This window comes from Lynx canadensis, chromosome D2 (genome assembly GCF_007474595.2).
Source record: "Lynx canadensis isolate LIC74 chromosome D2, mLynCan4.pri.v2, whole genome shotgun sequence".
Lineage (NCBI taxonomy): Eukaryota > Metazoa > Chordata > Mammalia > Carnivora > Felidae > Lynx > Lynx canadensis.
Window position 1 is genome coordinate 74,374,238 of NC_044313.2, and position 27,124 is coordinate 74,401,361.

Sequence of the window (27,124 nt, forward strand, 5' to 3'; positions counted from 1 at the left end):
AGCCAACAATGGACTCACCTCAGGTCTGAAAGAATTCTGTGGAGACATTTACTCTCCCAGACTCTGTAGTCTTTTATTTAATTAAGGGGACTTGGCTTTTTCGGGAGCAGAAGGTGAGAGCAGACCAGGAGAATGGCTACAGCTATGTTACTAAAGAAAAAGCTGGACCTCAAGTCCCCATGTATACAAGGATTATCTGCCTTTTTGGAAAAGACAATCTCCTCAATTCCTACCAGACAGCAGGGGTCTAATTGTTGCTTAAGCGAGCAAGTCACAGAACAAAATAGTAGGGGGAGGCTGAGCGTCTTCTCCAGTGAGAACAGCTTCCAAAGGAAATGCATGGTTCACACTACCAGAGACAGACAAAATGCAGCCCATTTACCCAACAGAGTTGAAAGGGTAATTCTCAGGGCACCTGGGTAGCTCAGTGGGTTGAGCGTCCAACTCTTGATTTCGGCTCAGGTCATGATCTCACAGTTCATGGAGATTGAACCATGCCCTGGGCTCCGTGCTGACAGGGCGGAACCTGCTTGGGATTGTCTCTCTCCCCCTCTCTCTGCTCCTCCCCTGTACTCACTCTCTCTCAAACAAATAAGCAAACTTAAAACAAAAAAGAATAGCTCTCTTATTTCAGGATGAGTTGGTAATTAGCACATGGAATCTTTTCGGGTTACACAGGGAGAAAAATCAGAGGAACCACATACCTTGGCAGGCTCGGCCGTCCCCAGAGAAGCCCGGCAAACAGGAGCAGGTGTAGGAGGACCCTCCCATGTAGATACACTGCGCCCGCCTGTGGAATGTCACAGTCATGGAGGCCCGTCGTGCAGTAGTTGATGGGGCGCTGTCCACGACAGCTACAACAAAATGTGGACACGGTGTTTGGAGCGAGGCCTCTGAGTGGTCCCAGTGGACCTTCTAAGTTCCCTCTGCATCAGTGGTTTAGTCCACTGAGGGGCATGTGCAAGAACCCCAGACCTCTAGGCATCTTGCCGGGCGTCATCCTCCGCTCTCCACTGGGTGATACCCATGGACTTCCTGTTGTCTCCCACCTGGATCCTGCCTCTGATGGTCTTTGCACACGGACACCATGGCTGCTCATCCAACCTGGTACTCACCCTCTCTGTCTCAGGCCACGCTCCATACCAGGTTCCCCCAAACCCAACTTCCCCTTTCACCTGGAAGCGAGTTGGAACGCCTGCAGGTGTATGTACACACCTCCCGTGGCAGTTCTTTCCCCTTGGCCCACCGGGCAGGAAGAACACGGTTGAGCGTGGCTGAAGTCAAAGTCACCCATTTCCCACGAAGGAAGGAGAGATCAATTTTCCCCGCGCAGTGAGACAGGTGTTATAGAAAGACGGTGGGCTTTGCGGGGGGAGGGTAGGCGTCCCTGGTTTCTACCAGGTGCATGTGTGTCCGCCACATGGTTTTGGGGAGATCACATAATTTCTCAGAGCCTCAAGTTCTTCCTCTGTAGGAATTACTTCCCGCAGGCCAAGCACAAGGAGGCCCAGTAGATGGAACTCCTGTTTTCTAAAGGGTCCTGATGATAGAACTCATAGAACGAGGGCTCAGGAAGTGGTGAGTGACACAGAGGCTAGCCAGTAACACCCACCTTGTTCTCTTCCCTCAAGTTGGAAGTCAAGGGCTGAGGTCTAGGGCATATTTCAGTGGCTGGTCAGGTTCTCTGGGGGTTCCCAAGGTACCAGTTAACTTCTGGTTTTAAAGCTCTAAGACCCAGGACAGAATCCTATCCCTCGAAATGGCGGAACAGAACCTCTCCTTCCCTCGAGGGGGCCCTCGGTGTCTGGATTATCCTACAGGAGGGCTTCTCCTCTTTCTCCTGAGTCTTCCCAAGACTGATTCCAGTTTTTCTGGTCTCATGTGCTTTGAGAGCGAGAACTCTGAGCACTGTCAGGGGATACAGAAAGGAGAGGATACTCTTCAAAGGTCTGTGGGAAACGAGGAGGTTAGCAAAGTAGTGGCGGAAGGAGGAGGTCTAGCCTGTGCACTTGGCAGCTTAGACTCCTGAAGTCAAGACTAAATCAACTCCCATGGGACAGGCACCATCAAACTGAGTCTTATGGGCCAAAGGGTTGCTGGATTTTAAATTACTGCTAGCGGTCCACAGATATGTCTGGAAACAGTGACCTAGATGATACCTAACAAGTCTCTACCACGTTCTGCTTCCTTGGACCCTCCTGCTGACTATTCTTCTATTCTATTCTTTTTCTAGGTCCCCTCCCCCACCCCAACAAATCCTTCAGCTCCTGGTGTGAAAGGGGATGCTTTCAACAAATTAGGATCCCCAAAAGGTAGGGAAAATACTGGCCGACAGAACAACCAGGAAATCAGCCTCACTCTGCTTTCTTTTCCCTCTTCCAAGAAATATTTATGTCATTTATAGTTTTTTAAGCGATCCTTTTATAAATTACGTTTGCCCCGGGGCCTCGTTTTGCTGCACCCTTCTCAACAGAGGGGGAACCTTGGTGCAAGCACGTAGGGGTTTCGGTGTTCTCTCCCAACCATCATCTTCACATATGTATGCGTTTCTATAATCTTCAAATCATTTCTAGAAAAAGGCAATTTATAACTGAACTTCCTTTTTAAAAAAATTTTTTAATGTTTATTTTGAGAGACAGAGACAGACCGTGAATGGGGGAGGGGCAGAGAGAGAGAGAGGGAGACAGAATCTGAATCAGGCTCCAGGCTCCCAGCTGTCCGCACAGAGCCCGATGCAGGGCTTGAACTTATAGACCATGAGGTCATGACCTGAGCCAAAGTCAGAATTTAACCGACTGAGCCACACCAGGTGCCCCTTAATTTCTTAAATCGAGAAATTTAAGAAAATTGAATTTCTTAAGTCATGTTTTTTCCTTTATGGAAGACCATGTTTCCATGCCAAAGCAATTTCTTCTTAAAGAGGTTTTAAAAGCTCCTTTCACGATTCCAAACGATTTCATTCTACTTTTTTCATTTTAAAAATACTGACAACCATTTTAAAAAATGACACACTTTTAAAAAAAGACACCAGGGTGCCTGGCTCTGCTTTCTGCAAAGGCCTTGACCTCGCAGAGCTGGTAACCTCTCTAGAACTCTGATCCTGCCCATCCAACTGATGGGCAGCTACAGGATGGGATGGTGGGGCAAGTTTGGGAAGGAGAGAAAAATTGGGCCCCAAATGGGAATTAAAAATGAACTATAGCTACAAGTAGATGGTTACGTTGGGGTTGTACTTTACCAGCTCCTCCGTTTGGGAAGACAACCCTGGGAAAGGAAAGGGGCCCTGACCTGGAATGAGCAGAGTAGGCTGGCTGGGGCTGAGCTGCTGCCACAACCCAACCCCCCCGCTCCACCACCCGGAGACACCTGCAGGCTGGCTCAGGCTGGAAATGAGGCAACGAGAGAGAAGGAAGAAGATGCCGGCAAGGGAGGGAAGGACAACTAAGGGAAAGAAGTCATGTGTTCAAAGGAGAACAAAGGGCAGGGTATAAAGAGCTCCAAGTGGGGTGGCTTCACACAGCCTCGAGTTACTTCCAGTTCCGAAAATTAAGGTCACAAAAATGAAGGATTTATAATAACTTTTCCTAGCAATATGACAGGGCAAGGAGAGAGGAGATGGGCCAAAGGAAGAGAGGGGAAGGCAAAGGGAGAACGATGGGTGAGGGGGAAAGTTAAGCCTAAGCCTCAGCCTGGCCCTTCTTCCTGCCCTGAAGGAGGGGCAGGTGCACGGGGCCATGCACTGGGCAAAGAAACCCACGCAAAGGGTCAACAGAACCTCAAGTTTCCCCACGTTCCACACGCAAAGCCACCTATCCTAGAACCGTGGACACTCAGAAGGGGGTATCTTGTGTCTTCATGTCAAGGTGATTTATGGGCTGTTTCTTTCGTGTGAACATACTCTGCACATTCTTTTTCTCTTTTTTAATTTTTTAAACGTTTATTTTTGAGAGACAGAGAGAGTGTGAGTGGGGGAGGGGCAGAGAGAGAGGGAGACACAGAATCGGAAGCAGGCTCCAGGCTCTGAGCTGTCAGCACAGAGCCCGACGTGGGGCTCGAACACACACACTGCAACGTCATGACCTGAGCCGAAGTCGGACGCTGAACCGAATGAGCCAACCCAGGCGCCCCATATTCTAATTAACTGAAAAAGTCTGCATGGCCGGTGGAACAAGAGAAAGTCAAAGGTTTACAGAAAATGCCAAACACGGAATCCACGAAGCTGCCCCTCCCATAATGGATGCCAGTCCTCATGAAAAGTTCACTTCCTCCCGCCAGCTCATATCCACTGGGCATGGGCCCCAAACCCCTGACAGCTGGCAGGGCACAGGACCAGCCTCCTCACCTGTCCAAATTCTTTTCTCTTCCTTCCTTGCTGTGACCAGGAGAAAACTCTTCCTGTGACCAGGAGACAACACTGTCTTATTCCTTATTCCCAACCCAGGCTTCCGACCAGGACACAGAGTTTTCATGAGGAATTCTGGGATAGGTGAAATGGCCATGAAATTATGCAGTGATGAGCCGGAGTTAAGTGATTTGTTTGAATGCGTTTAGGCGACCTGGTTTTACCCCCTGAGCCATCCCTCCATGCAGTGAGTCTCAAAGGAGCTGAGTAAGAGGGGTTAAGAGCCAAGTGGGATGGAATCGTGTGGGGCCTCCAGGCAGTGGGAGAGTCAGGAAACCTCACAATGCTGGGACCCGTGGAGCACAGTGATCTTCAGGTGGTTTTCACATTTGTTTCCAAGCAACGGGGATCCACCATTCAAACAAAATCTCTCCCAGAATCTGTATGTAGAGAAATCAAAGGCTGGAGGTCGGGGTGGAGGCCAAATCTGCCCAGGCTTCCCTGTGTCCTCATTGGCAGCTCCCGAGGCTTCTTCAAGGGCTCCAGGGGACACAGTGAACCCAGGATCCAGTCTGAGGAGTGGACGCCCAGAGACATTAAGTGTCTTCCTCAAAATCCGATGCCTTAGGAGTAGACATTTGCACCCCACCTGCCTTGCACCCTGCCCTATCCTCCAGTGAGTGTGCATGGCAGGAATGTTCCGGCACAGAAACCCATGACATCATGCCGCACAGCCATTGGCCCCACGACTGCACACTCCACCACCCAAGTCTGAGCCCAAATGTAATGTAAACGGTGCTGTCGTGAGAAGTAAACCTTGGAGGGGCGTCTGGGTGGCTCAGTCGGTTAACTGTCCGACTGGATTTCGGCTCAGGTCACGATCTCACAGTTCATGGGTTTGAGCCCTGCATTGTCTGCATGGACAGCGTGAAGCCTGGTTTGGACTCTCTCTCTCTCTCTCTCTCTCTCTCCTCTCATAAACATTTTTTAAAAAAGAAATAAACCTTTGAATCGCCTTCATCTCAAAAAGCATGGAAGTCAAGCCAAATACACAGAAATGGTTGTTCTCTATCGAATAAGAAAAAGAAGTAACCTTAGCAGCAGAGCTGAAATCTTCACTCTGTGCGAAGGGGACCGGCTTTTCTAAATCCACAGATGTTTGGGTCACATTCAAAATTTGAGAACTGCCTGTTCCCTCCCGCCCTCGAGACATCACCTCGCCCTGGGACCTTGGAGTCTCATCTGAGCTTCAAGACAGAGCAAACAGAAAGCACGCTAGGGTTTAGTGAACAGCAAGGAAGGGGCGATGAGACGGTTCACTGATGCCGTAAAAGAAGAATCTGTTTTTTTTTTGTTTTTTTTTGTTTTTTTAATTTTTTTTTTTTTCAACGTTTATTTATTTTTTGGGACAGAGAGAGACAGAGCATGAATGGGGGAGGGGCAGAGAGAGAGAGAGACACAGAATCGGAAACAGGCTCCAGGCTCTGAGCCATCAGCCCAGAGCCTGACGCGGGGCTCGAACTCACGGACCGCAAGATCGTGACCTGCTGAAGTCGGACGCTTAACCGACTGCGCCACCCAGGCGCCCCAAGAAGAATCTGTTTTAAGTTGGGAAGAAATGTTGAGTCAGATGGTCCATTCAGCATGCTGCCCTCCAGCCCTGGAAATCGCCACAAATCTTTGAACTTAAAATTCTTGGAACCAACAGGTCAAGTGCTGGCAGTAGGAAAAAAAAAGCGAAGAAATCTAAACAATCTGGGTCTTGTGGTGGCCTATCTCCATCACCACTAAAATCATCACCAACTAAGCATTATTAGCCCAATTAATTGCTTTAAGTCACTCGCTTTGATGAGGCTACTACTTGTGGCTTATAAATTCAAAAGCCATGCACAGAATGGTCCCAAATGGAATTATTTTTATTTTTATTAACTTTTTTTTAACATTTATTTACTTTTGAGAGAGAGAGGGGGAGACAGAGTATGAGGTGGGGAGGGGCGAGAGAGAGGGAGACACAGAATCCAAAGCAGGCTCCAGGCTCTGAGCGTCAGCACAGAGCCGACACAGGGCTCGAATCCACCGACTGTCGTAACATGACCTAGCTGAAGTCAGACGCTGAACCGACTGCGCCACCCAGGTGGCCCCCTGAATTTTAGAGGTAAATCACGAAAAATTCCATCTAAAGCATCTGTCAGGTGCTCCCTCCATATGAATTTCAAGACCACTGATTATGGGATGCCTGGGTGGCTCAGCTGGTTCAGCGTCCGACTCTTGGTTGCAGCTCAGATCATTATCTCACAGTTCGTGAGTTCAAGCCCTGCACTGGGCACTTGTCAGTATGGAGCCTGCTTGGGATTCTCTCTCTGCCTCTCTGTCTCTCTCTCTCTCAAAAATAACTAAACTTAATAAACAAACAAATGAAGAAACAAGTGTAATTGTTTTAACAGGTATTAAAACAATGAAAAGAATTAAAAGGAAATTTATAAGAAGGAACGTAGTGCAAAAAAAGCTTATCAAAGGTGAGGGGACACTATTACTATAGTGTAGACAATAACCTGCTTATTGTTATACGTATGACCCCCGGGTAGTTGGGGGTAGGGAATGAAGTCTGATCATCTTTGAAACTGCTTCCTCAACAACGGAAGCAGCACTCGCCCACCCAGCCAAGACAATTACCTGGGGCAACACCTTTGCCGTATGAACAACGTTTTGGAAAGTTACCCTACAGAACTTACCCACACCACGTCCCCTCCTCTGAAAACTGATAGCCTCCACACACTCGCCGCGAAGGTTCCCGGGTGGTTATTGCAGATCGCGTGGCTCCCACACACCGAGGGCTGTTCTGAACATTCATCGATATCTACAACAAATTTTTTCAACAGGCAGACTTTTAAAAACCATTTCTTCAAGTATCACCAGGTATAATAAAATAGAAAGCATTTTGGCCCGTGAAGGGATCAATTTTGAAACAAACTGTTCTATATTCCAAAAGTAGCGTTAGTAAATAGTGGGTTTTTTTCCTGGGCATAACTTTCGAGAGAGATCTCAAGGTCCTCCTGCCTGTAAACGTGGGCTTCCCGTGCCTGTCCTGGGATTAGCTGCTGAGCCTGGAGTTCACCAACACCAGAATGGTACACGCATGTCAGAAAGATGTGCGGACAAGTGTCCAGACCGTGAGTAAGCCTCCTAAGTTACTGAACATATGTAAACATATGCTCCTCAAAAATATTACCTTTCTCCAGTTACGGTTACAAAGCAAAGTCGAACAATGTAAAGCCTGACTGTCAATTTTTGAATGTTACCTAGAGCTTAATGCTCTAAAAGGAAAGCTGTTAACTCACAAGGTTGTAAATGAACTAGCCGGGTGATGTCCTCTTGCATGATGACACCAAAGCCATCACATGGGGTAAAGTAGAACCAAAAAAAGCATATGCTTTGGAGCTGGACGTACTGGGGTTCAAATCCTGCCTCCTTCAGTTACCAGCTTGTGTGCTCTTGGGCAAGTGGCTGACTAGTCAGCCTTAGCTTCCCATTAGTAAATAAGCAAAGTGCTATCGACCTTGAGGGGTCCTTCTGAGGATGACACAAAATGGATGTAAGGCAGAGCAGCACCTAGGATTCTCAAGAAATGTAGCTATTATTCTAATTTTTAAGGATTCAACCTATACAACCAGCCAATGGGGATGGATTTGGCCAATTCTAGGAACATGGCCCTCGCATGACCTCTAGGCATCGGGGTCCAATCTAGAGCTAATCCCACAGGAAGCCTGGTTGGCCCGGACAAGAAACCGAGCTAACCTGTCAGGACCCTGGTTACCTGTCCACTGATGGGTTGAAATAAACACAATCACACAAGGTCTTTCCCATGCCAACCTCATTCTCAGAGGGTACACGGTTACTTCCGGCATTTCTAGAACTCAGACACATAGACAGATTTCATGATGGCTGAGAACAGACAAGTCTCCTCCACCCCCCCCCCCCCCCCTCCCCCCCCCCCCCAATGCCTTAAGGTGAATCTTTCACACTTGGGAGACAAAGCCTCATGCATCCACCACCTAGTCAGTCTCTTCACTGGTAAAACAAATGCCCCGCTGGCCTAGTGGACGTGGCACAAGATAAGCATCTTTGCCACACCATTCCCGTACCCACGCAAAACCCCAAAACAAACGGTAACAGCTTTTTGAAAACATACTGCAATGAACGTTCCTGCGACACGTTTAAGATACAAGGTCTCACACAAGAGGACGGCTCCAGGCACAGCTGGAAGGTCACGGAACAAAGCCCCCTCCCCCAGCAGCCTCTTCCATGAGACTGGGGTGCGGGCGCGGGGATATTGAGCAAGCGTGGCCTCCACAGCTCTATCCACCAGCTACTGCTCCAACAACGCAGGAGAAAAAAAAAACCATTCCGGCTTCCACGGTCTCCATGCGTAACCCTCAGAGGACACTCCCAGCACAGATGTCTGGACGCCCTGTACAGACTGCAGGACTCCACGGCTTCAACGCGATTGCCAAAGCACAACGGCACAGAAGCAAAGCTTTTCAATCAAACGGACAGAACAAAATCGCTGGGGGAAGTTTTCCAAGTTCCATTCGCCCCCGGAAGGTTTATGGCAGGGCAGCTGTGAGTTTCAAAAAAAGCTACGTAAGTGATTAGGAGGGAGCTCAATCCCTCATGTCCTAGGTGCTACTGGCCAACAGGATGGGGGCGGGCTCACGGGATGATGGAGGGGACAGTCCCCTGGCACAATCCACACCTCCATAAAAGTCTGCACATATATCCAAGCAGGGTAACACTTTCTCTTTAGAGCAAGACTCTAGCAGTTTCCCCACTAGAAGTGCACAGTCCTTAGAGTGTGGAAACTCTTCCTAATGTCTAATTTAAACCCTTCTGTAAATTGAGGCTAGGACTTTAATTCTTACTTTATTGGAAACAGTGCATTGGTGATAACTGTCCCTCCTAAAATCTCACAGTATCTGTTCAAAGTTTATTTTTCTTATTGTATTATCTGGTCAAACTCTTCTTTGGGAAGACATTTCCTCGCACACAGCTCATTCTCTAACCCGAAAGGAAAATGCTGGACTATTCCTGTAATCACTGCTTCCTTTTTTAGTTTTTTTCAGAATGGCTACTTTTCATGTCTTTTCAACAAGTCTAAATGTGTCCCTTTTATAAAGGCCAGGCTCTTTGACGAGGGGACTTGTTCACTTTGATTTAAGTGTCTTGTGTGTGCTCAAGAGATGACAGGTTATCCACAACCATCTCTACAGACTCCCAATCGAGAAACACACGGAAGCCATTCTGCCAGGCACCCAAGCTCTTGTGTTTTCATCTGGAGACCTTCTCCAAACTACCTTCGAGGGTCACTCTGCAGTGTCTCGCCAACACTGGGCTTGTTCAGGATGCCAACTATCATTATATCCACATCACCCAAACTGAATTACAAAGGATCGTTCTCTTCTAAGTCATTTTACAGGTCAAAATAATGCATGAAGTGATTTGCTTAATGCAATTTCCTATCAACGGCCTCATGTCTCCATGCATTAACACTGTGAGGCATGTTCTAGTGACCCAGAACAAAAAGCAGCCTGACTGGGAATCTACCCACATTCCATGGTACTAATCTGCCAGAGCAAGGGCTAACCCCAGAACAAAAGCAAGTCCCCACATGACCACCTGTCTTCCTGAGTGACTGCATCAGAGAGTTTTCTATGATAGCAATAGATTATGCAACGTATGGCTGGTTGTGCCCTGTGAACTGAATTAAGTGCTCCTTCTACAATAAACTCAGGTACCAAGAGTGGAAGAATTAGCCAGATGTCATGGCCCAGCAGCAGCGGGTTGGGGCATCTCCATGTTTTATTAACATTCTGTTGGCATATGAAGTAGACACAGGGCCATGTAAAGACTAAGGAGGTATGTGCTTCCCCCAAAGAAATGAGGGACCCCCTGCATGGTGTCCATCACCATCTTCACAGCCCTGGGAGATCTCTGCTCACTCGTGCTCTCTCTCACCCTCTCTCTCTTACACACACACACACACACACACAGGACCATGCTTTTTCAAATTCGCCTGAGCCAACTCAGCCATTCAAAACTGTTGGGCTATCTGGGGACATATTGGAAAAGTGATGATCTGAGGCGATCAGATCCCTTCCCAGTGGTATGTTCCAAGGAAGGTGAGCCTCCGATTGAATTCTATCCCATGTACAAAGCTATCAGCAGGCTGGCTACACGACTATACAGTCTGCTCTTTTAAGCACAGGTCCTGCTCTCCATGATTTCAGATGCCCCCACGAGGACCTCACATAGAGTTCACTCTGCCACCCTTTCTGTTAAATCAGCACATGAAGCGTGCCATTCATCAGAGGGTTGGATTCCAGACCTAAGGCATCGTTCCCAAATTTCAGGGCTTCTGGGCTCACCAGATTCTTACGCCCGAGTCATTCAAGGGGGCTGCTCATCTTTCTGGCCAAACACACCTGTGTATGCTGCTCCTGCACTAGGGGAATCTACTTCTAGCATTCCTTACGGTCACCAGTGAGCCCGGTGTCACAGATGTCAGGAGCTCTGGTTGAAGCACCTGACTTCCTGGCACTAGCTGCCTCTGCTGTATGGACTCTTCACTGAGTCAGGAATCCACCAACTGGCCCTTGCTACTGGACCTGATTACATCACGAACGTGTCGGGATCCAGCTGTCTACGTGCATGTATTAAAATTAAATTATAATGAGGGGCGCCAGGGTGGCTCAGTCGGTTGAGCATCCGACTTGCGCTCAGGTCATGATCTCACAGTCCGTAAGTTCGAGCCCCGCACTGGGCTCTGTGCTGACCAGCTCAGAGGACTGGAGCCCGTTTCAGATTCTGTGTCTCCCTCTCTCGGCCCCTCCCCCCTCATGCTCTCTCTCTCTCAAAAATAAATAAATATTTTTTTAAAATTTAAAAGGCAGAAGCGAAACGAATGGATCTCCCGAGCTGCTGGAAGAAATGAGATGGGTTTGCGGGGCACAGGACACCAGCAGTGCCTGGGTTCCTTACAGGGACCGTTACATTATAATGTTAGAAACAGCGCTGACTTCAGCTTCCCTTTAAACCTGTGTGCGGTGCGGCTTTCTAAATTCTACTCTGCTGCTCGGAGTCTGTGCACTGGACCAGATGGAAGAAAGGGGCGGTACCCTAACGTGACCACGGGAAACCCAGGGTGTGGGGCTTAACCAGGCTCGGCAGGCCCCACTGGCGTCTCCCGCACCCACGCTCCCTCGCCACACCCAGCCCTCCAGTTTGCAGGACCTGGATACCCCCTCCCAGCTCGCTTCCCAGCCCCCCCACAAGTCAGAATGGACGGCTGTACCGGAGCAGGTCCTCCCGTCCCCTCGGAAGCCGATGGAACACGTCGCAGGCGAACTGAACCCCGGGGCCGGGGCGACAGGCCGCGTTGGTGTCGCACCCATGAGTGCCGATGTAGCAAGGATTTCTGAAGGGCATCGGGGGAGCCGTCTGTGAAGGAGAGACATTAAAGCCAAGTGAGTATCAGAAACGCCTGCCGGTTTTCCTCCTTCCACAGAAAGGAAGGCACAGCTGATGACCAGGAGAACAGCAGTGGGGTCCTGGAACAAGAACCAGACTCCTGTGTCACCAGGGGCAGCATCGGCAAACTACATCCCTCCAGATCCACGCTGCTTTTGTAAATAAAGTTTTATGGAAACCAGCTGCATGCATTCACTTGCAAATGGTCAATGGCTGCTTTTGCGCTCGAATGACAGAACTGAGATTCCTGTGACAGACACTGCATAGCTGGCAAAGCCTAAAATATCACATTTTTAAGAAAAAATGCGCCAACCCCGATGCCCAGAGCTACAGTTGTCAAAGGATGAGAAAGACACCAGTCCTTCTTGTCCTTTGTGGGTTACGGAAGGACAAACGTGGTCAGCTGGAGAAGTGACCCGGGTGTGGGGGGACCCCAACCAAAAATAACCGACAAAGAGAAAGACCTTAATACCCACCCCAAAGATAGGAACCCTGGGGCTTGGAGATTCGGATAATGTGAAGTCTGACGCCGAGATGTCATGCTCGCTCTCCAAATGCCAGCTCCTTCCACGCAGCCAGAAGCATGCATAGACCCGACCTCAGCCCCAGCAACGTGCTGTCACAGGGCAAAGAGCATCACAGGCGCTGTGCCTGACTTTCATCAGACTTTATTTCGATTTCCTCAGGCTCTGAGCACACCATTCCATTCAAGGCTGAGCATGAGAGTGCTCTCAATGCCCGCTGAAGCCAGCTGTAGCCTTTTGGATGGTCCGCTCTGTGGGTTAACTCAACGGGGTTAGCATTCTTCACCCCAAACAGAACAATGAAGAGCTTTAGGTTAGCAGAACAGAGACCGCCTAAGCTAAGAATCACAGGTGAGGAGATTATTTCGTCTGTCAGGCCATATTTTAGGCATATTTTCATCTTCTCACTGAGAGTAAAACGTGAAAAGTAATGCGCAAAAGAGCGGAGATAGATGTGCGGGCAGACACGCGATGCCCAATCCGAGCTGCCATTCCTACCCTTCACGGGACCGATGGAGTTGCTGAGCGCATAGCGCAAGATGCTCTCCTCTTGGTTGTACAGGACGAACACACTGTCCACTGAGAGCTGCTGGGTGTTGGGCAGGGCCGGCCGGGAGGTGTCATGGGCGCACTCCTGGAAGGTGATGGTCTGGCGCCACTGGTAAGTGTAGATGGTGGAAGGGGCAGCGCCATCTTGCTCAGGCTCCATCACGGTGTACTCCCGGGTGGAGGAGGATGTGATCACTGGGATGCGTGCGGTGCGGGTGCGGTGGGAAGAAAGGGGAGACAAGGCAGGGAGACAAAGGAGGCAAGAGGCTTAGTCAAGGGCTTAAAACTATTGGCAAGATTGCCTTCCCAGATGAGAGATCAGATGCAGCAGGTTGCAGAAGGCCATGTATTCCGTGTTGGGACTCGCTCTGCTACCTAGATTCCCATACTATTATTGGGATTGTCTGCATCAGTAATATGTGTTCCTTTTTCTCATCACGTGCTCTTTAGAAGTTCTGAAGTCACCCCAGAACCGCCCCAGAGAGTAAAGGTCTGGTGGAAAGAGCACACGCGGGGAAGCAGATACATCTGAACTTACACCTTGCACTACCACTCACAAGGTGTGATCCCAGGCCGGTTACAACTCGAGCCTCGGTTTCTTCTACAACATGGGGTTTGGGGCGCGAATGACATAATGCATGTAAAATTTCTGGTCTCAGCGGGCCACCACTATTAAGATAAACTACCATCTACGGAGCATTGACCATGTGACCCGCAGAGCGCTAACTGCTTCACGCAAGTTATCTTACTTAGGATGCAATAAATAGGGGCTGCTATGTGTGACCCTAGATTAAGCAGTTCTCCCATATAAAAAATGAGACACTAAATGGGTTTCAATAACCAGTTTTTGAAAATTACTAAAGTGCTGTGAGCCAACCTCAACAGAGAAGAGAGACAGTCCTCCCCACTCAGAAGAGCCTCCTTTTCCCCCATATGCTGAAACTCTCACTTCCTACTTAAGAAAAAAAAAGAATAAAGGGCTCTTTATATTGTGTGCTCTGATGTAGTTCATAACAAAAGCCAGAGATAATAAAAGATCAGTGTAAGCTGCCTCCTGTCCAGCTCCCATGTGCTTGTGCTGCCAGAAACACCATCTGGTTGCAGGCTGACCGCAGACTGGGGTCCTGTTCCCAGCTCTTGTCATCCCCAGGAGAGCCAATCAAGCCACAAAGCCTTGGTCCATTAGCACAACCTTTGTGGATGGCAATTTTATAAAAGCCTTCTAAAAGTTCCTGTTGTTTGGCTCAGCAGTTCTATTCTTAGGAATTGAATCTTAGAAAAGAATCAGAAATTTGGTCAAGATTTCTGATGGAGATGGTCATTTCAACTTGTACAAGATGGGAAAATTGGAATAGCTTAAACTTCAGAAAATACAATGGATGGTGTTCAGCTCTTGATTTCAAGCTCAGGTCATGATCTCACGGTTCATGAGATCAAGCCCAGCATTGAGCTCTGCGCGACAGCGTGGAGCCTGCTTGGGATTCTCTCTCACTCCCTCTCTCTCTCTGCTCCTCCCCCATTGGCTAGTATGTGTGTGCACACACACGCTCGCTCTCAAAATACATAAACATTAAAAAAAAAAAGAAAATAGAATGGTTTAAAGTAATAGCCGTATAAAAGTACAGACTCACTAAGCAATGCTTTCAAAGCCCACTGAAAATGAAGATATGATAATGTGATATAATTGTAATTTTACTTAAATAACAACTATATACCCAACTGTAGAATGTGTAATAGAAATGCATCAATGTTAAATTTCCTGACTGTGTGGTCATTGTACTGTAGCCACGTAAGAGAATGTTCTTGTTCTTAGGAAAAATAGGTGACTTATTTAGGGGACGGAAGATCACAACAACTACAACTTATTCTCAAAAAATATGTATAATTTGTGATATATATATGCATATATATATATATATGCATATATATATATATATATACACACACACACATATATGCGCAATGGAATGGTAAAGTAAAGGTAGCAAAATGTTAACAATTGGTGAAGGTGCATAAATGGCAAATGTAAACTGTGTTGTTTTCAACTTTTTTTGTAATTTGAAATTATTTAAAACAGGTTAAATATACAGACAAACATATGTACATATATACATACAGTACATACAGATATAATATCCATGCTGTACATTATTCCCCGGAGACTTATGAGATCTATGTTTGAGATATTACATATATATGTTGGGGTATTTATATATAAATATATACATATGTATATACACACACACACACACACATATATGGGGAAAAGGCTGAAAGGAAATAAATGCATTTAAATCTAATAATAATGCATGGTTTTACCATTATGCTTATTTTCCTTTTTGCACGAATTTTCTACAAGTGTGTATTATGCCTGTAATTAGGGGAAAAGGTGATTTTAATAAGCTAGCACCCATCTATTTCCTGCTCCGAAGCCCAGGAGACAGTGCTGGGGCTGCAGCGGTGGGCGGGCCGGAGGCCGGGACTGCCCCCCACCCCCCTAGCCCCACCCCCCTCCCCCACGGCACTGGCTGCTCACCCCCGGGGGAGTAGTGGTAGAGCTCTGTGTAGGGCTCAATGTGCACCGAGGAGCCGAAGGGGATCTGCGGCACGCGGCCCTCCAGCTCCGTGGTGATGGTCAGGTGTCCGTGCTCGTCGATGCCGCTGAACCGCTTGCTTGATGACCAGCTTGCCCGGGTGCCCCACGAAAGTCACCTCGGCCTGGCGGGTGAACTCGCCTCTGGAAAGCAAGGGCAGTCCGTCACCTTGCCGTCTGGGAAGCCCCCTCCTGTCAGCCCTAGGCTCACAGTTGTTGCGCGGGAAGGAGGCCAGAACCTCCTCTACAGGTGCTTTAGTCTGACTGCTAGAAACGGAGCTAGCGACACGGAGGACAGAGCGGGGATGTCCATGCGGCCCAACTGAGCGATGCGCATTGGAGAGACACTCCTTTCCCAGCCCCACCCCTGCATCTGAGATGGGCGGCTCAGGAATGGTGCTGAAGAACAGAGGACCAGCAGTGCTAGGTACCGACTGGATAAACCAGCACATGTCCCCTAACCCCGCTGAGCCTCCATTTCTTGGTGATAAAGGAGTGATCCATTCTGCCTTGTGGACACCAGAAGAGGTAAAGGATGTTACAAACTGCTTTGCCAAAGGCACCTGGGTGGCTCAGTCGATCAAGCGTCCAACTCTGGATTTCGGCTCAGGTCACGATCTCAACGACTTGAGGGATCGAGCCGCACCTCCAGCCGCACCTAGGGCTCCATGCTGACAGCACAGAGCCTGTTTGGGATTCTTGTCTTCCGTCTCTCCCTCCCCCATTCTCTCTCTTTCTCTCTCTCTGTCACACCACACACACATCACACACCACACCACACACACACACATACACACACACTCTCTCTCTCTCTAATAAACAAACATTTAAAAAAATGTTTTAAAAAGTGCTTTGCCAAACATCAAGCGTTCCCAGATGCCAGTTACAATGATGATTAGCGTAACAGCTAAATGGTGGTCAGGAAGGGGGAGTGGCTTAGGGCAAACCCTGGCCACTACCGGAAACCACCTGAGGAGCACTTATTACAGGTGTTGGCTCAGGAAACCTCCTTGGTCTGTGCAGGGCAGTAGCCCCAGACAGGCAACAAAAATACCTGCCCCCTCTCCCGGCTTCTTCCCTTTTCCACATTTGCACACTCCCGTTACAGCAGGGGTGCTGGCAAACGATGACCCCAGGGCTAACTCTGGCAGGCAGCCCTTGGGCCAAGAACGCTCCTTACATTTTTAAATGTTTTTTTTTTTTAAAAAGTCAAAAGAATGATGGGACACCTGAGTGGCTCAGTCGGTCAAGTGTCCGACGTCGGCTCAGGTCATGATCTTCCAGTTCGTGGGTTCGAGCCCCTCATCGGGCTCTGCGCCGACAGCTCAGAGCCTGGAGTCTGCCTCAAATTCTATGTCTCCCTCGCTCTCTGCCCCTCCCCCACCCATATCAGTCTCTCTCTCAAAAATAAATAGGCATTAAAAAAAATTTCAAAATATCACCATTTTAATTAACCCCCATATAAAGCAACACCAGCACGAAACGCTGTGCAGGGAAGGAGTAGCATCTGTGGGTCTGACTGCAAAGCTCAACTCTGTCTGCCAAGGAAAGAGCATGTCTGCATGAGAACATGAATGAGGTTATAATACTCAGGATATATATGCCTGAGGGGCAGAGAGAAGAAATATTAGGTCAAACATTAGATATCTTATGGGTAGGTCCACCCTTTTCCAAATATATATCCTCTCCTTTCTGAAAATGGCCACATTTCAGCATGTATTTACACTCCATCACTTTTGGATGGTTACCCTTGTAAAGCCCAGAGACCCTGCTTTTGGGGTGTTTCCACAACAAAGCCACGGCTGAGGCTCCAGCGAGGGGAGGCAGTGGTGGAGAAAACGGAGGCAGCGGCTAGGTACCTGTGACCCAGAACAACAGGCTTCAGGTCCCGGAAGTGGCCGGAGAAGAAGAACAGAGTCTCCTGCACCCAAGCTGTTCCAGAAAAGGGCCTCTAGCACGCACAGGGCTGCTGGCCTCAGCAGAGACCACGACTACTCTACGGAAACCTTCCTCCCAACCATATGCCCCTGTGTCCAATAAAGACTGAACTTTCCCTGGCACAGCCTCTAAGAAGCTTCAAGGAAAGTCAGGTTTTCTAAGACGCAGGAGGATTATGTTTATCAGGCTTAATTTACCAGCTAGAAATGACAGGTTCCTTTTCTCCAAGCAGATACTGAAGAAACGTCAACTATCAGTTCAGATTGGTTGGGAATCTGGAGGCAGGCTTGATAACCAGAATGAGGGAAACTGTGAGCCCCACACTTTGGGGTGTGAGCATGTATAAAATGACATCATTTGCTCTGCTGGAGACTTCTAAATCCCGCCCCACATGAAATCACTCCCTGATCACAATGCAATTCTAGATAGCTTTAGTTAGTACATAGTAATGAAAAAATTGATGATTTGCCTCAAAATCTTATTTCTGGAGCCACAAAATGTTCATCAGTAAGTTTTGCAGACAGGAAGTTCCCTTTGCATTCACCCCCCAGCCCCCCCCCGCCCAGGGCCCCAGGCACCATCGTGTGGTCCATTAATTTCAACGTCTGAGATAAATTACCTGTGATGCTGAACCCATTCTTGAATCCATCTGGTTCCACCGCAAACATCCATCCAATGATGCCTCCAACAGGGGCCAGAGGAAGCAGAGAATAGCCGACGGTCCTCGGGAATGGTGCTGATGGCTGTGTACGAGCGCCCGTGGTTCATCACCACGTAAGAGTGGAGGTCGGTTGTTCTCGAAGACAATGGGCACCGGGCTGTTCCCCACCAAAATCCTTCCTTTCACCTTGCCGTTAACTCGCTGCGGGGAACCTGAGCAAGAAACAAAGAAGCCAGCCTTTTAACAAAGAGTAACATGCCTGATAGGACCTGTACCTATAAAGCAAGTTAGATATTCCAACATCTTGGGGCGCCTGGGTGGCTCAGTCGGTTTGAGCGTCTGACTCTTGATTCGGCTCAGGTCATGATCTCACAGTTTGTGAGTTCGAGCCCCGTGTCAGGCTCTGTGCTGACAGCACGGGTCCTGCTTGGGATTCTCTCCCTCCATCTCTCTCTCTCTCTCTCTCTGTCCCTCGGCTTGCTTTCTCTCTCTCTTCCAATCTCAAAATAAATAAACATTTAAAAAGAAAGAATTAAATTCTATCAGTTATTGACAGCACATATCTTGTTTCTCTTCCTAGAGTATAGGGACAGGACTTTCCTACCCAGCTCCTTCACTTGGTCTCTGCAGAGTTTTCTGCACATATTTAAGTTCTTAATGAGTCACACTAGACAGAGCGGCTTGTACCTGACCGTCATCGCCCATGTTCAGGAGACCTTTCGCTATGTTCGGGATGCCCAAAGGTCACTGACAAGCCAAAGCATACACACACAATAACTACGCACACAAATTGTGTCACTGCACTGGGGAATGCTATTAAGTTGGGACGACTAATATGAAAAAAATGCATCCCCTAAACAATTACAGAAACAGGCAGGAAAGCCAAGTTAAGGAAACCAAACAAATTTTTTCCACCAAACCTTGAGCCAGAAAAATGTTTCCAAAGTAGCAAGAATCCAACAAATATTTAAACCACAGAACTATTATGGGGCGTGTATAGAATATCAAAATATGTAGCTGAACAGTTTGTTATATCTGAGCTTGCAAAACAAGCACAAACTGCTCAGCATTTCCAGCTCTGATATTTGGCACAGAAAGAGCTAAGGAGGCTGCTCTTTAAGAAAAAGTTTTCAGTGTCGATTCTAGAAGCTTGTCTCAGGGTGAGAGAAGTATAAAAGCCAAGCCTAAAACAAAGAAGCAAAGGCACACCATACCTGGGGGGTGGGGTGGGATTTACATTTACAGAAGTTCAAAACATCCCCCTAAATTAACATGAAAAGTACACATAATTTTCTTTCATTGCTTCAGATAGTATTTAACAAAACTCACTTTATCTCATTGTGACCCAGAAGAAAAAAATTTTTTTAGCAAATTAACTGATTTTACCACAGCTATGGCTGGGGATGTGAAAAACAGAAACCATTTCTGCAACTGAGTTTTATTTAATCAAATTTGCAAAGCAGTTGAGGTTCCCAGTGAAACACAAGGAAAATGGCCGGTGACAAGTGAGGTGAGTTGGTGTCTGAAGGGGACAAATGTTCAGTACGGTAGGGTTTTTGCTGGTTTTAATTTTATGGCCCTAACCTCCTGGAGGCCTCACTGTCTGACCCCCCCCCCCCAGACCTTCACTGAGAAGATTCTTCTCACCTGAGAACATCAAGACTGGCTGGTCCTCTTGGGTGCAGAGCTCAGAGCTGATGTCCGCCCACAGCTGAATCCATTTTGGAGTCAGCACCCCCCATGGGTCTGGAGCCCGGAGTTAATTGGCGTGCCCCTTATGCTCTGCCATCATCGCGCTGCGATTTTAGAGGCGTGGGGGAAGGACAACCCAAGGGGAAGGGTGACTGGACTAGACTTTTCCCCACTACAAACTCTGGTCTACAGCCACCCAAGTTGGCCCAGCTGGGGCTTAACAACCATTAGGCCAGTCAGGTCTTCGAGCAGCGCCACACGGGAGGTTGGAAAGAAAGTGAGGGAAACGAGAGGCATTAACGATGCCAGGTCCAGGCCGCGTTATTTCAAAACTTCAGCCTTTGTCCAACACTAGGGGCCGTTGTGAAGATGGGCTCATTTCAAAGACGGAGGAAAAACCAGCGCAGGAAAGAAAGAGACCTCACCGTGCTAGAAAAACGGGCATTCCCCGAGAAATACCCTTTAGGAGAGGATGACAAAGAATGGGAACGAGATCTTAAATATGATTGCCCTACTAGAAAGACTACTCACCTTTAGAGATCTGGGTAAAAGCCAACCTTTCAAAACAAGCACCAAAACAGAAACTCCACTCCCTCCTCCCTCCCGCACAAATGGAACACACAAAAGCCGGGTACCTTCTGCGACACACTGTCGGCCGTTCCCAGTGTAGCCAGCAACGCAGCTGCAGCAGAAGCCCGTGGCGAAGTCCCTGCATTCCGCGTGCACAGAGCACTGGTGTCTGTTGTTGGCACACGTCTGGCGGGAATCCGTGTTGTAGCTGAATACTGTTTAGGGAAAACACGGCACACCGGTTAGCGTGTGCATGGCGGTGGACCAGACTGGGTTAATGACACTGTGTGCCCCCAAGCCCTTCCCGTCTGCTGGGGGGATTCCAGGACAGTGCTCACACTTGTAGCTTCTTACATAGTATGGTGGCTGCACTACGCAAACCACCAAGGCAAATGGGTCTAAACGGGGTTTGAGACATCGCAAGGGTGAATTATTATAAAATGCTATAATCCTACGTACTGGGTCATGCAATCATTATTATCACTGTATCGATATTAGGCTACTACCACCAAATACAATCTTAATATGGGATCCAGGTAATGTAGCCACATGGGCTTGACATTTTGGGGCAGATCGTAGTTTTTTGTTTTTTTTAATTTTTATTTATATTTGAGGGAGAGACAAGAGCGTGAGTGGGGAGAGGCAGAGAGAAACTGAGACAGAATCCGAAGCAGGCTCCAGGCTCTGAGCTGTCAGCACGGAGCCCAATGCGGGGCTCGAACCCATGAGCTGTGAGATCATGACCTGAGCTGAAGTCCAACGCTTAACCAACTGAGCCACTCAGGTGCCCCTGAGACCGTAAATTTTTTTAAGTTTATTTATTCATTTTCGAGAGAGACAGAGGGTGAGTGGGGGAGGGGCAGAGAGAGAGAGAGAGAGAGAGAGAGAGAGGGGGAGAGAATCCCAAGCAAGTCCTGCACTGTCAGTTAGGAGCCTGATGTGGGGCTTGAACTCACAACACTCGAGATCATGACCTGATCTGAAACCAAGAGTCAGATGATGAACCGACTGAGCCACTCAGGTGCCCCTAAATTTTTTTTTTTTTTACTGTTATTTATTGTGGTAAAAGAAAATTACACATATAGATCTATCTCATAAAATGTGTCATTTTAATGACCTAAAATATTTTAAAACTTTGTTGCCTCTTTCTTCTCCCCAGGGGAAACTCAGAAGCCCTTATACTCAAAAGCTGATTCGAAGTAATTCTTTAGTCATCCTTGGTCTAAAGGCCTTTGACCCAAGAAACAAAAAGAATTTCTATTTCAAATTCCTACTTCCCAGGTTCATTTTATTAGAACTATGAACTAGCTCATTAAATTTAATAATCCAGAGCAAATTAATTTGCAATGAACTTCAAAAGCACAAGAGGGATGGACTTTCAGAGGGGATAATGATCCAATTTATAAGTGACTGTTACGAGGGAAGATTAAAGTTTAACCTTTAGTGGTGGATTTAATTAGTCTACACCCTCCGAAGGGAATTTCCAGTGTGTATAAGGGTGGCGTTTGGAGCTGGGAACATTCGGGCCCTGAGCTGAACACACAAGACGTGACTAATTACTTCAGCTCTAGCTGTGGGCCCAGCTCCCAGTGGGTCCCTTATGGCCTGTGTATCTGTGGGTGACTTTTCAAAGAACACTGGGAATGTACTGCTGGCTACAGGAGACTGACCTTTCTAATAAAAACAGTGGGACTGGAGGGACAGGAAACATCTGTTCTAGACACATTTGGGGTTCAAGTCTAGGCTTTTACCAGTACCAAGTAATAAACCACCGTAAGTTGTTGGTGCTAGGTATGATGAAAGCTTCACAAATGTTATGTCAGAGACACCTAGACAGGGAAAAGCAGAATAAGATTCCAGACTAAACACCTACAAGTAAATACACCCCACATGTCTGGGGGGATCAGTCTGGAACAAGTTCTACGAGTAAACACACCCTACATGTCTCGGGGAAATCAGTCTGGAACCAGCTGTAAGCACAGAGTGCCATATGCTAGCTGTTAGCATCACCCCAAGAAATCCAGGGCGCAGCGTGTATAGGGGAGCCCTGAGACATGAGCCTATGTCCTCATCATGCCAGTAAGGGGTAATTTCCCCATTTCTGTGCCTAAAAAGTAAGCACTCTTCCCCTGCCCACCAGATCTTGTCCATGCTTTGGGATATTCGAAAAGAACAAAACACGTATAAGGACCTGGATGAAACAAATCAGAAGGAGAAATAAAACAGAGTGAATCATGTGAAACGGAGTAGATTTTCCCGGGGACCTTAACACTTCGTAGTAGAAGCAGGAAAGAGTCGCAGTAAACAACATTTAAAGGCTTGGGCCATCTCATTTATATGAATGTTAATGGATTATGCGTCAGCCTGAAGAGCGAAACAGAGTAAATACAGTTTAATTTGAACATCTTTTATAAGACAAATCAAAGCACGCTGGAGCCCAAATGGTTTTCCCTCAGAATGCAGCAAAAATCTGATAGAATGTGGTTGACTAGAAGAGATTAGAAGAGACTGTATTTTAAAACTATCTTTAAAAGAGGGCTCTGTTTGTGTTGCATTTTTAAATCTTCACAAACCAACTCTGAAGCTGACAGGACCAGGGAGGAAAAATAATCAACCATTCTCCTTCCAAAACCAAGAGGAAATAAACGTCAAAGATAAACTGCGTAAATAGCCAAAGAAACTTCGAAAATGTTTTTTCAGGTGGGTGAATACATTTCTGATCCCAGAAGTCACCAATAAGAAAATCAGACTTGCAAAATAATTCCAAAGCACTTTTCTCTTTAAAACGACAGAAACGAGTAAGAGGAAACTTGAAAGAGCACCCGCTCAGCAGTCCCCCGTAACCTCAGCCCTAATCCCAAAAGATGGCTTGGAGTCTTTGCAGCCATCAGGCCCATCCACCGAAGCTCTACGGCTGAGAACGGGGTCTGCCTCTACTTCCCCAGCTCACGTCCTCACAAACCACCATGTGAGACATGCAACTGACATCCCCCCAGCAGGACTCCTGTCTGGAAGCCCAAGTGTCCAGGAACATACCAGCTGCAACCTCAAAGGCCTTACCCACTCCTGTTTCCTCAACTTCATCCACGTCTATGACCTGTGGGTGCTGCTGGTGAAACCTCTCCCCCGGCAGCTGGAAAGATCTGGTCCTCTCCGTAGGAGGTCCGGGAGGTCCAGGGGGTCTCTCGGTGGGCAGGCGGCGCGGGGAGAGGACCCAGGGCACGCTGTGCATGCTGGGGTCTCCGCTTCTCGGAGCCTCATAGGGGAAGGATGTCGTGCCCATGTCCTCTAGGCCCAGATGTGTCACCGAGTCGTAATCTTCATCATCATATTCTGCTCCGTCGTCCAGTCCGAGGCTCACGTCGGAGGGCACTACACCACTGGCCGTGGCCGGGCTCCCGATCTCAAACACCCAGACGCCCTGCTGCCCGGAGTTACTGCTCCTAGAGGAGAAGGATGGGCTTCTTAAAAACAGGCCAGCAACCACAAACCGCCCCCACTAACCAAGCAGAAGGAGCCCTGGGCGTCTGGCATCAGCCTGAAACCTCTCGTTCTGCCACGGTGCTCCTAAAATCCTTGTACTCTCTGGAGTGATGAGATGGGCTTTTCTCTGCCAATGAACGAGTGGTGGTTGGAACCCTGGGGAGCTTCAGGATGGGGGCGGGGCAGTAGAAAGACCAGGGCAAGGTTGGAAGGTTGGAACTTTCAGCCCCAAGCCCTGACTTCCAGAGAGGGGAGGGGGTTGGAGACTGGGTTAATCATCAAGGCCGATGAGTTTATCCATCATGCTTATGTAAAAAAAAAAAACCCTAAATGATGAGGTTGGGAGAGCTTTTGCGTTGGTGGGTGGTGTGCCCAGGGATAGCATGGAGGGTTCAAGCCTCCTCTCCCTCCCACACCTTGCCCTATACATTTCTTCTATCTGGGCTGTTCCCGACTTGTATCCTTTAAAATAAACTGGTTGGGGCGCCTGGGTGGCGCAGTCGGTTAAGCGTCCGACTTCAGCCAGGTCACGATCTCGCACTCCGTGAGTTCAAGCCCCGCGTCAGGCTCTGGGCTGATGGCTCAGAGCCTGTTTCTGATTCTGTGTCTCCCTCTCTCTCTGCCCCTCCCCCGTTCATGTTCTGTCTCTCTCTGTCCCAAAAATAAATAAACGTTGAAAAAAAAAATTAAAAAAAAAAAAAAAAATAAAATAAAATAAAATAAACTGGTGGGGCGCCTGGGTGCCTCAGTCGGTTATGTGTCCAACTCAGTTTCGGCTCACATCATGATCTCAACGGTTTATGAGTTCGAGCCCTGCATTGGGCTCTGCTCTGACAGTGCAGAGCCTGCTTGGGATTCTCTCTCTCTCTCTCTCTCTCTCTCTCTCTCTCTCCCCCTCTCTCTGCCCCTACCACACTCTCACTCCCTCTCTCTCTTGAAATAAATAAATAAACGTTAAAAAAGAACATAAAATGAACTGGTGATAGTAAGAAAGGTGCTTCTCTGAGTCTGAGCCATTCTAGCAAATTATCCAACCTGAGCGGGGGGGGGGGGGGTGTGGGGGGGGGTTCACAGAAACCCCCAATTTATAGAGCTGGTTGATCAGAAGTACAAGTGGCAACCTGGAAAGTGTGGCTGGCATCTGCAGTGGGGCCGCTCTTGCAGGACTGAGCCCTTAACCAGTGGGGTCCGTGCTCACCCTGGGCTGTTAGTGTCAGAACTGAACTGAATTGTAGGACACCAAGTGGATGTCCAGAGAGTTAGAGTATTGCTTGGTATGGGGGTGGGGGGGAATCCCACCTATTTGGTGTCAGAAGTGTTATGAGTGAAAACAGTACAGACTTGGATGATCAGAAATCCCAAGCCTATCAGCCATGGAATCTTGGACAGGCCTCAGTTCACCTTTTTATGTTCCAAAGGTACGGTGAGATGCAAATGAGATTCAGAATCTAAAGGCCTTTTATAATTAAAAAACACAGCAGAATAACCCTAATCTCTCCTCTCGGCACCACGTTTACTGTTCTTATGTGTCTGTGATTGGAAGTGCTCCTATCAGAAACTACGCAAAATGACCAGCTTCTGCAGCGGAAGGAGGGGACAGACATTCCTCGGTGGGGAACACTGAGCAAGATGCTGGGGTGGGACGGGGGTTGAGGATCCAGAAAGCCCTGCAGAAATAAGATGTGTATTCAATCTGTCTGCCGGGGACTTCCAGGAAAGGCAAGGGTATACAGGACCTTGCTAGCACCAGCTCATGAGAACCAGTTGTTAAATGTTAGCAATTTTGCAAGACAGTTATTAAACACAGCCATTGTAAGCAATTAAATTACGTAAACTTATAATTAAATAAATTACATTAAAAAAACAAAGGCAACAAATACTTGAAACTCATCACGTTGATTTATTTTACGATCGCCTACATGTTCTGGAAGTTATTGAAATCTATTGCATCTGCGTGCTGAGAATGGTTCTCTTCTGAGCTCCATGGTTGAGCAACACGAAGTGGGTAGCCGGAAAGCGGCCAATAAAGGAGAATTTACACCATGGAAATAGGCAAGAAGTATAAATGAGGGCTTTCCTCACCCATATAAAGCCAGTTGCTAAGCAGGCCATTAAGTCAAGGGCAGGGGAGTTTTAGAGTCAATTTGACAATATGATGTTGAGGGAGGGTGTTCTTTCTTCATTTTTTAAAGTATACTGGGAGAGGAAAGATTTTAGTTTCAGAAAAAGTAGTCTGAGCTTTCCCTGCTTCCGCCAAATTCTACGAAATAGCCCAAGAGAGCACTATTTCTGTTGTGAGAATTTCTCCTCTAGTCCGTGTGGCGGGAGAAGGTTTTTCTCAGCCCTGGGTTCATAGCAGGAGATAGGGTTTGAATAGCTTTTATTTCTAACTTTATACTTGCAGAAGAGATAGTAGAAACAGTTTCAAATGAGCATGAGATCTAAAAAATAGGAAGCCTGCTCATCCTAAGAGTGTATTACTTTTAGTTCATCAGGAAAAAAAACACTACATAATATAAAAAACTACATACAAAATTTATATCTGTAGGAACACTTTTAGGTAATGTTCCATAGTGCCCATTATATCATATATCATCCTTAGTAAAATAACAAAATGATCATCTTAATAATGAAATGATCATGAAGGGGATAATCGACTGAAGAACAAAGAAAGCGTACTTGGCCAAATTTCCAATTGATTCTCTGTCGTTGGCAAATATGTTATAAGCTCCGTCGCTCTTCCATATAAATCCTTGTACGCCTTGACTGAATGCAACCACAGCGGGAACTTGGGTCTCATCCTTCTTTGAAAATGTCGTGTCGAACTGCAGACCGTCTTCAGGATAAAGGAAAATGGCGTAGGAGCTGGAATCGGAGGAGGCCAGAACAGCCTGGAATGTGTTTCTCTGTGAAGACGAGTTGAGGTTGAGTTACTCAGGAAAATATCGATGGATCTTAAATTGTTCTATTTCCCAGGCTACCCAGAGAACATCCAGAGATGGCAGTATCCTCACCTTATTCTAGAAGTATTTTTGTAGCAAAAACCAAGTATTCCGGGATGGCTCCACTTAAATATTTCTGAGCCTTTGTCAACATGAAATTTTCCAATTAATGAACGAATACTTTCTGCATGAAGGTTAGCCAAAAATTACAGAGACGTTACCTCTAGACCTAAATCTTATGTAAGCTAGCAAATTCTTATCCATAGAATTTGTTTCCATTACTATGAAATTTATTCAAACATCACG

General features: G+C 47.5%; 1 protein-coding gene across 1 annotated transcript in view; it reads right to left on the reverse strand.

Moving 5' to 3' along the window:
- Nucleotides 1-27,124, reverse strand: part of NID1 (nidogen 1) — an 85,145-nt gene that overhangs the window by 27,779 nt on the left and 30,242 nt on the right. The window contains 16 exon segments of the mRNA XM_030334820.1: nucleotides 705-789; nucleotides 791-854; nucleotides 7,075-7,124; nucleotides 7,126-7,199; nucleotides 11,691-11,730; nucleotides 11,732-11,812; nucleotides 11,814-11,836; nucleotides 12,889-13,134; nucleotides 15,476-15,608; nucleotides 15,610-15,677; nucleotides 18,090-18,192; nucleotides 18,194-18,262; nucleotides 18,264-18,343; nucleotides 20,459-20,608; nucleotides 23,454-23,836; nucleotides 26,556-26,782. Of these exon segments, the coding sequence (XP_030190680.1) occupies nucleotides 705-789; nucleotides 791-854; nucleotides 7,075-7,124; nucleotides 7,126-7,199; nucleotides 11,691-11,730; nucleotides 11,732-11,812; nucleotides 11,814-11,836; nucleotides 12,889-13,134; nucleotides 15,476-15,608; nucleotides 15,610-15,677; nucleotides 18,090-18,192; nucleotides 18,194-18,262; nucleotides 18,264-18,343; nucleotides 20,459-20,608; nucleotides 23,454-23,836; nucleotides 26,556-26,782 (1,876 nt within the window).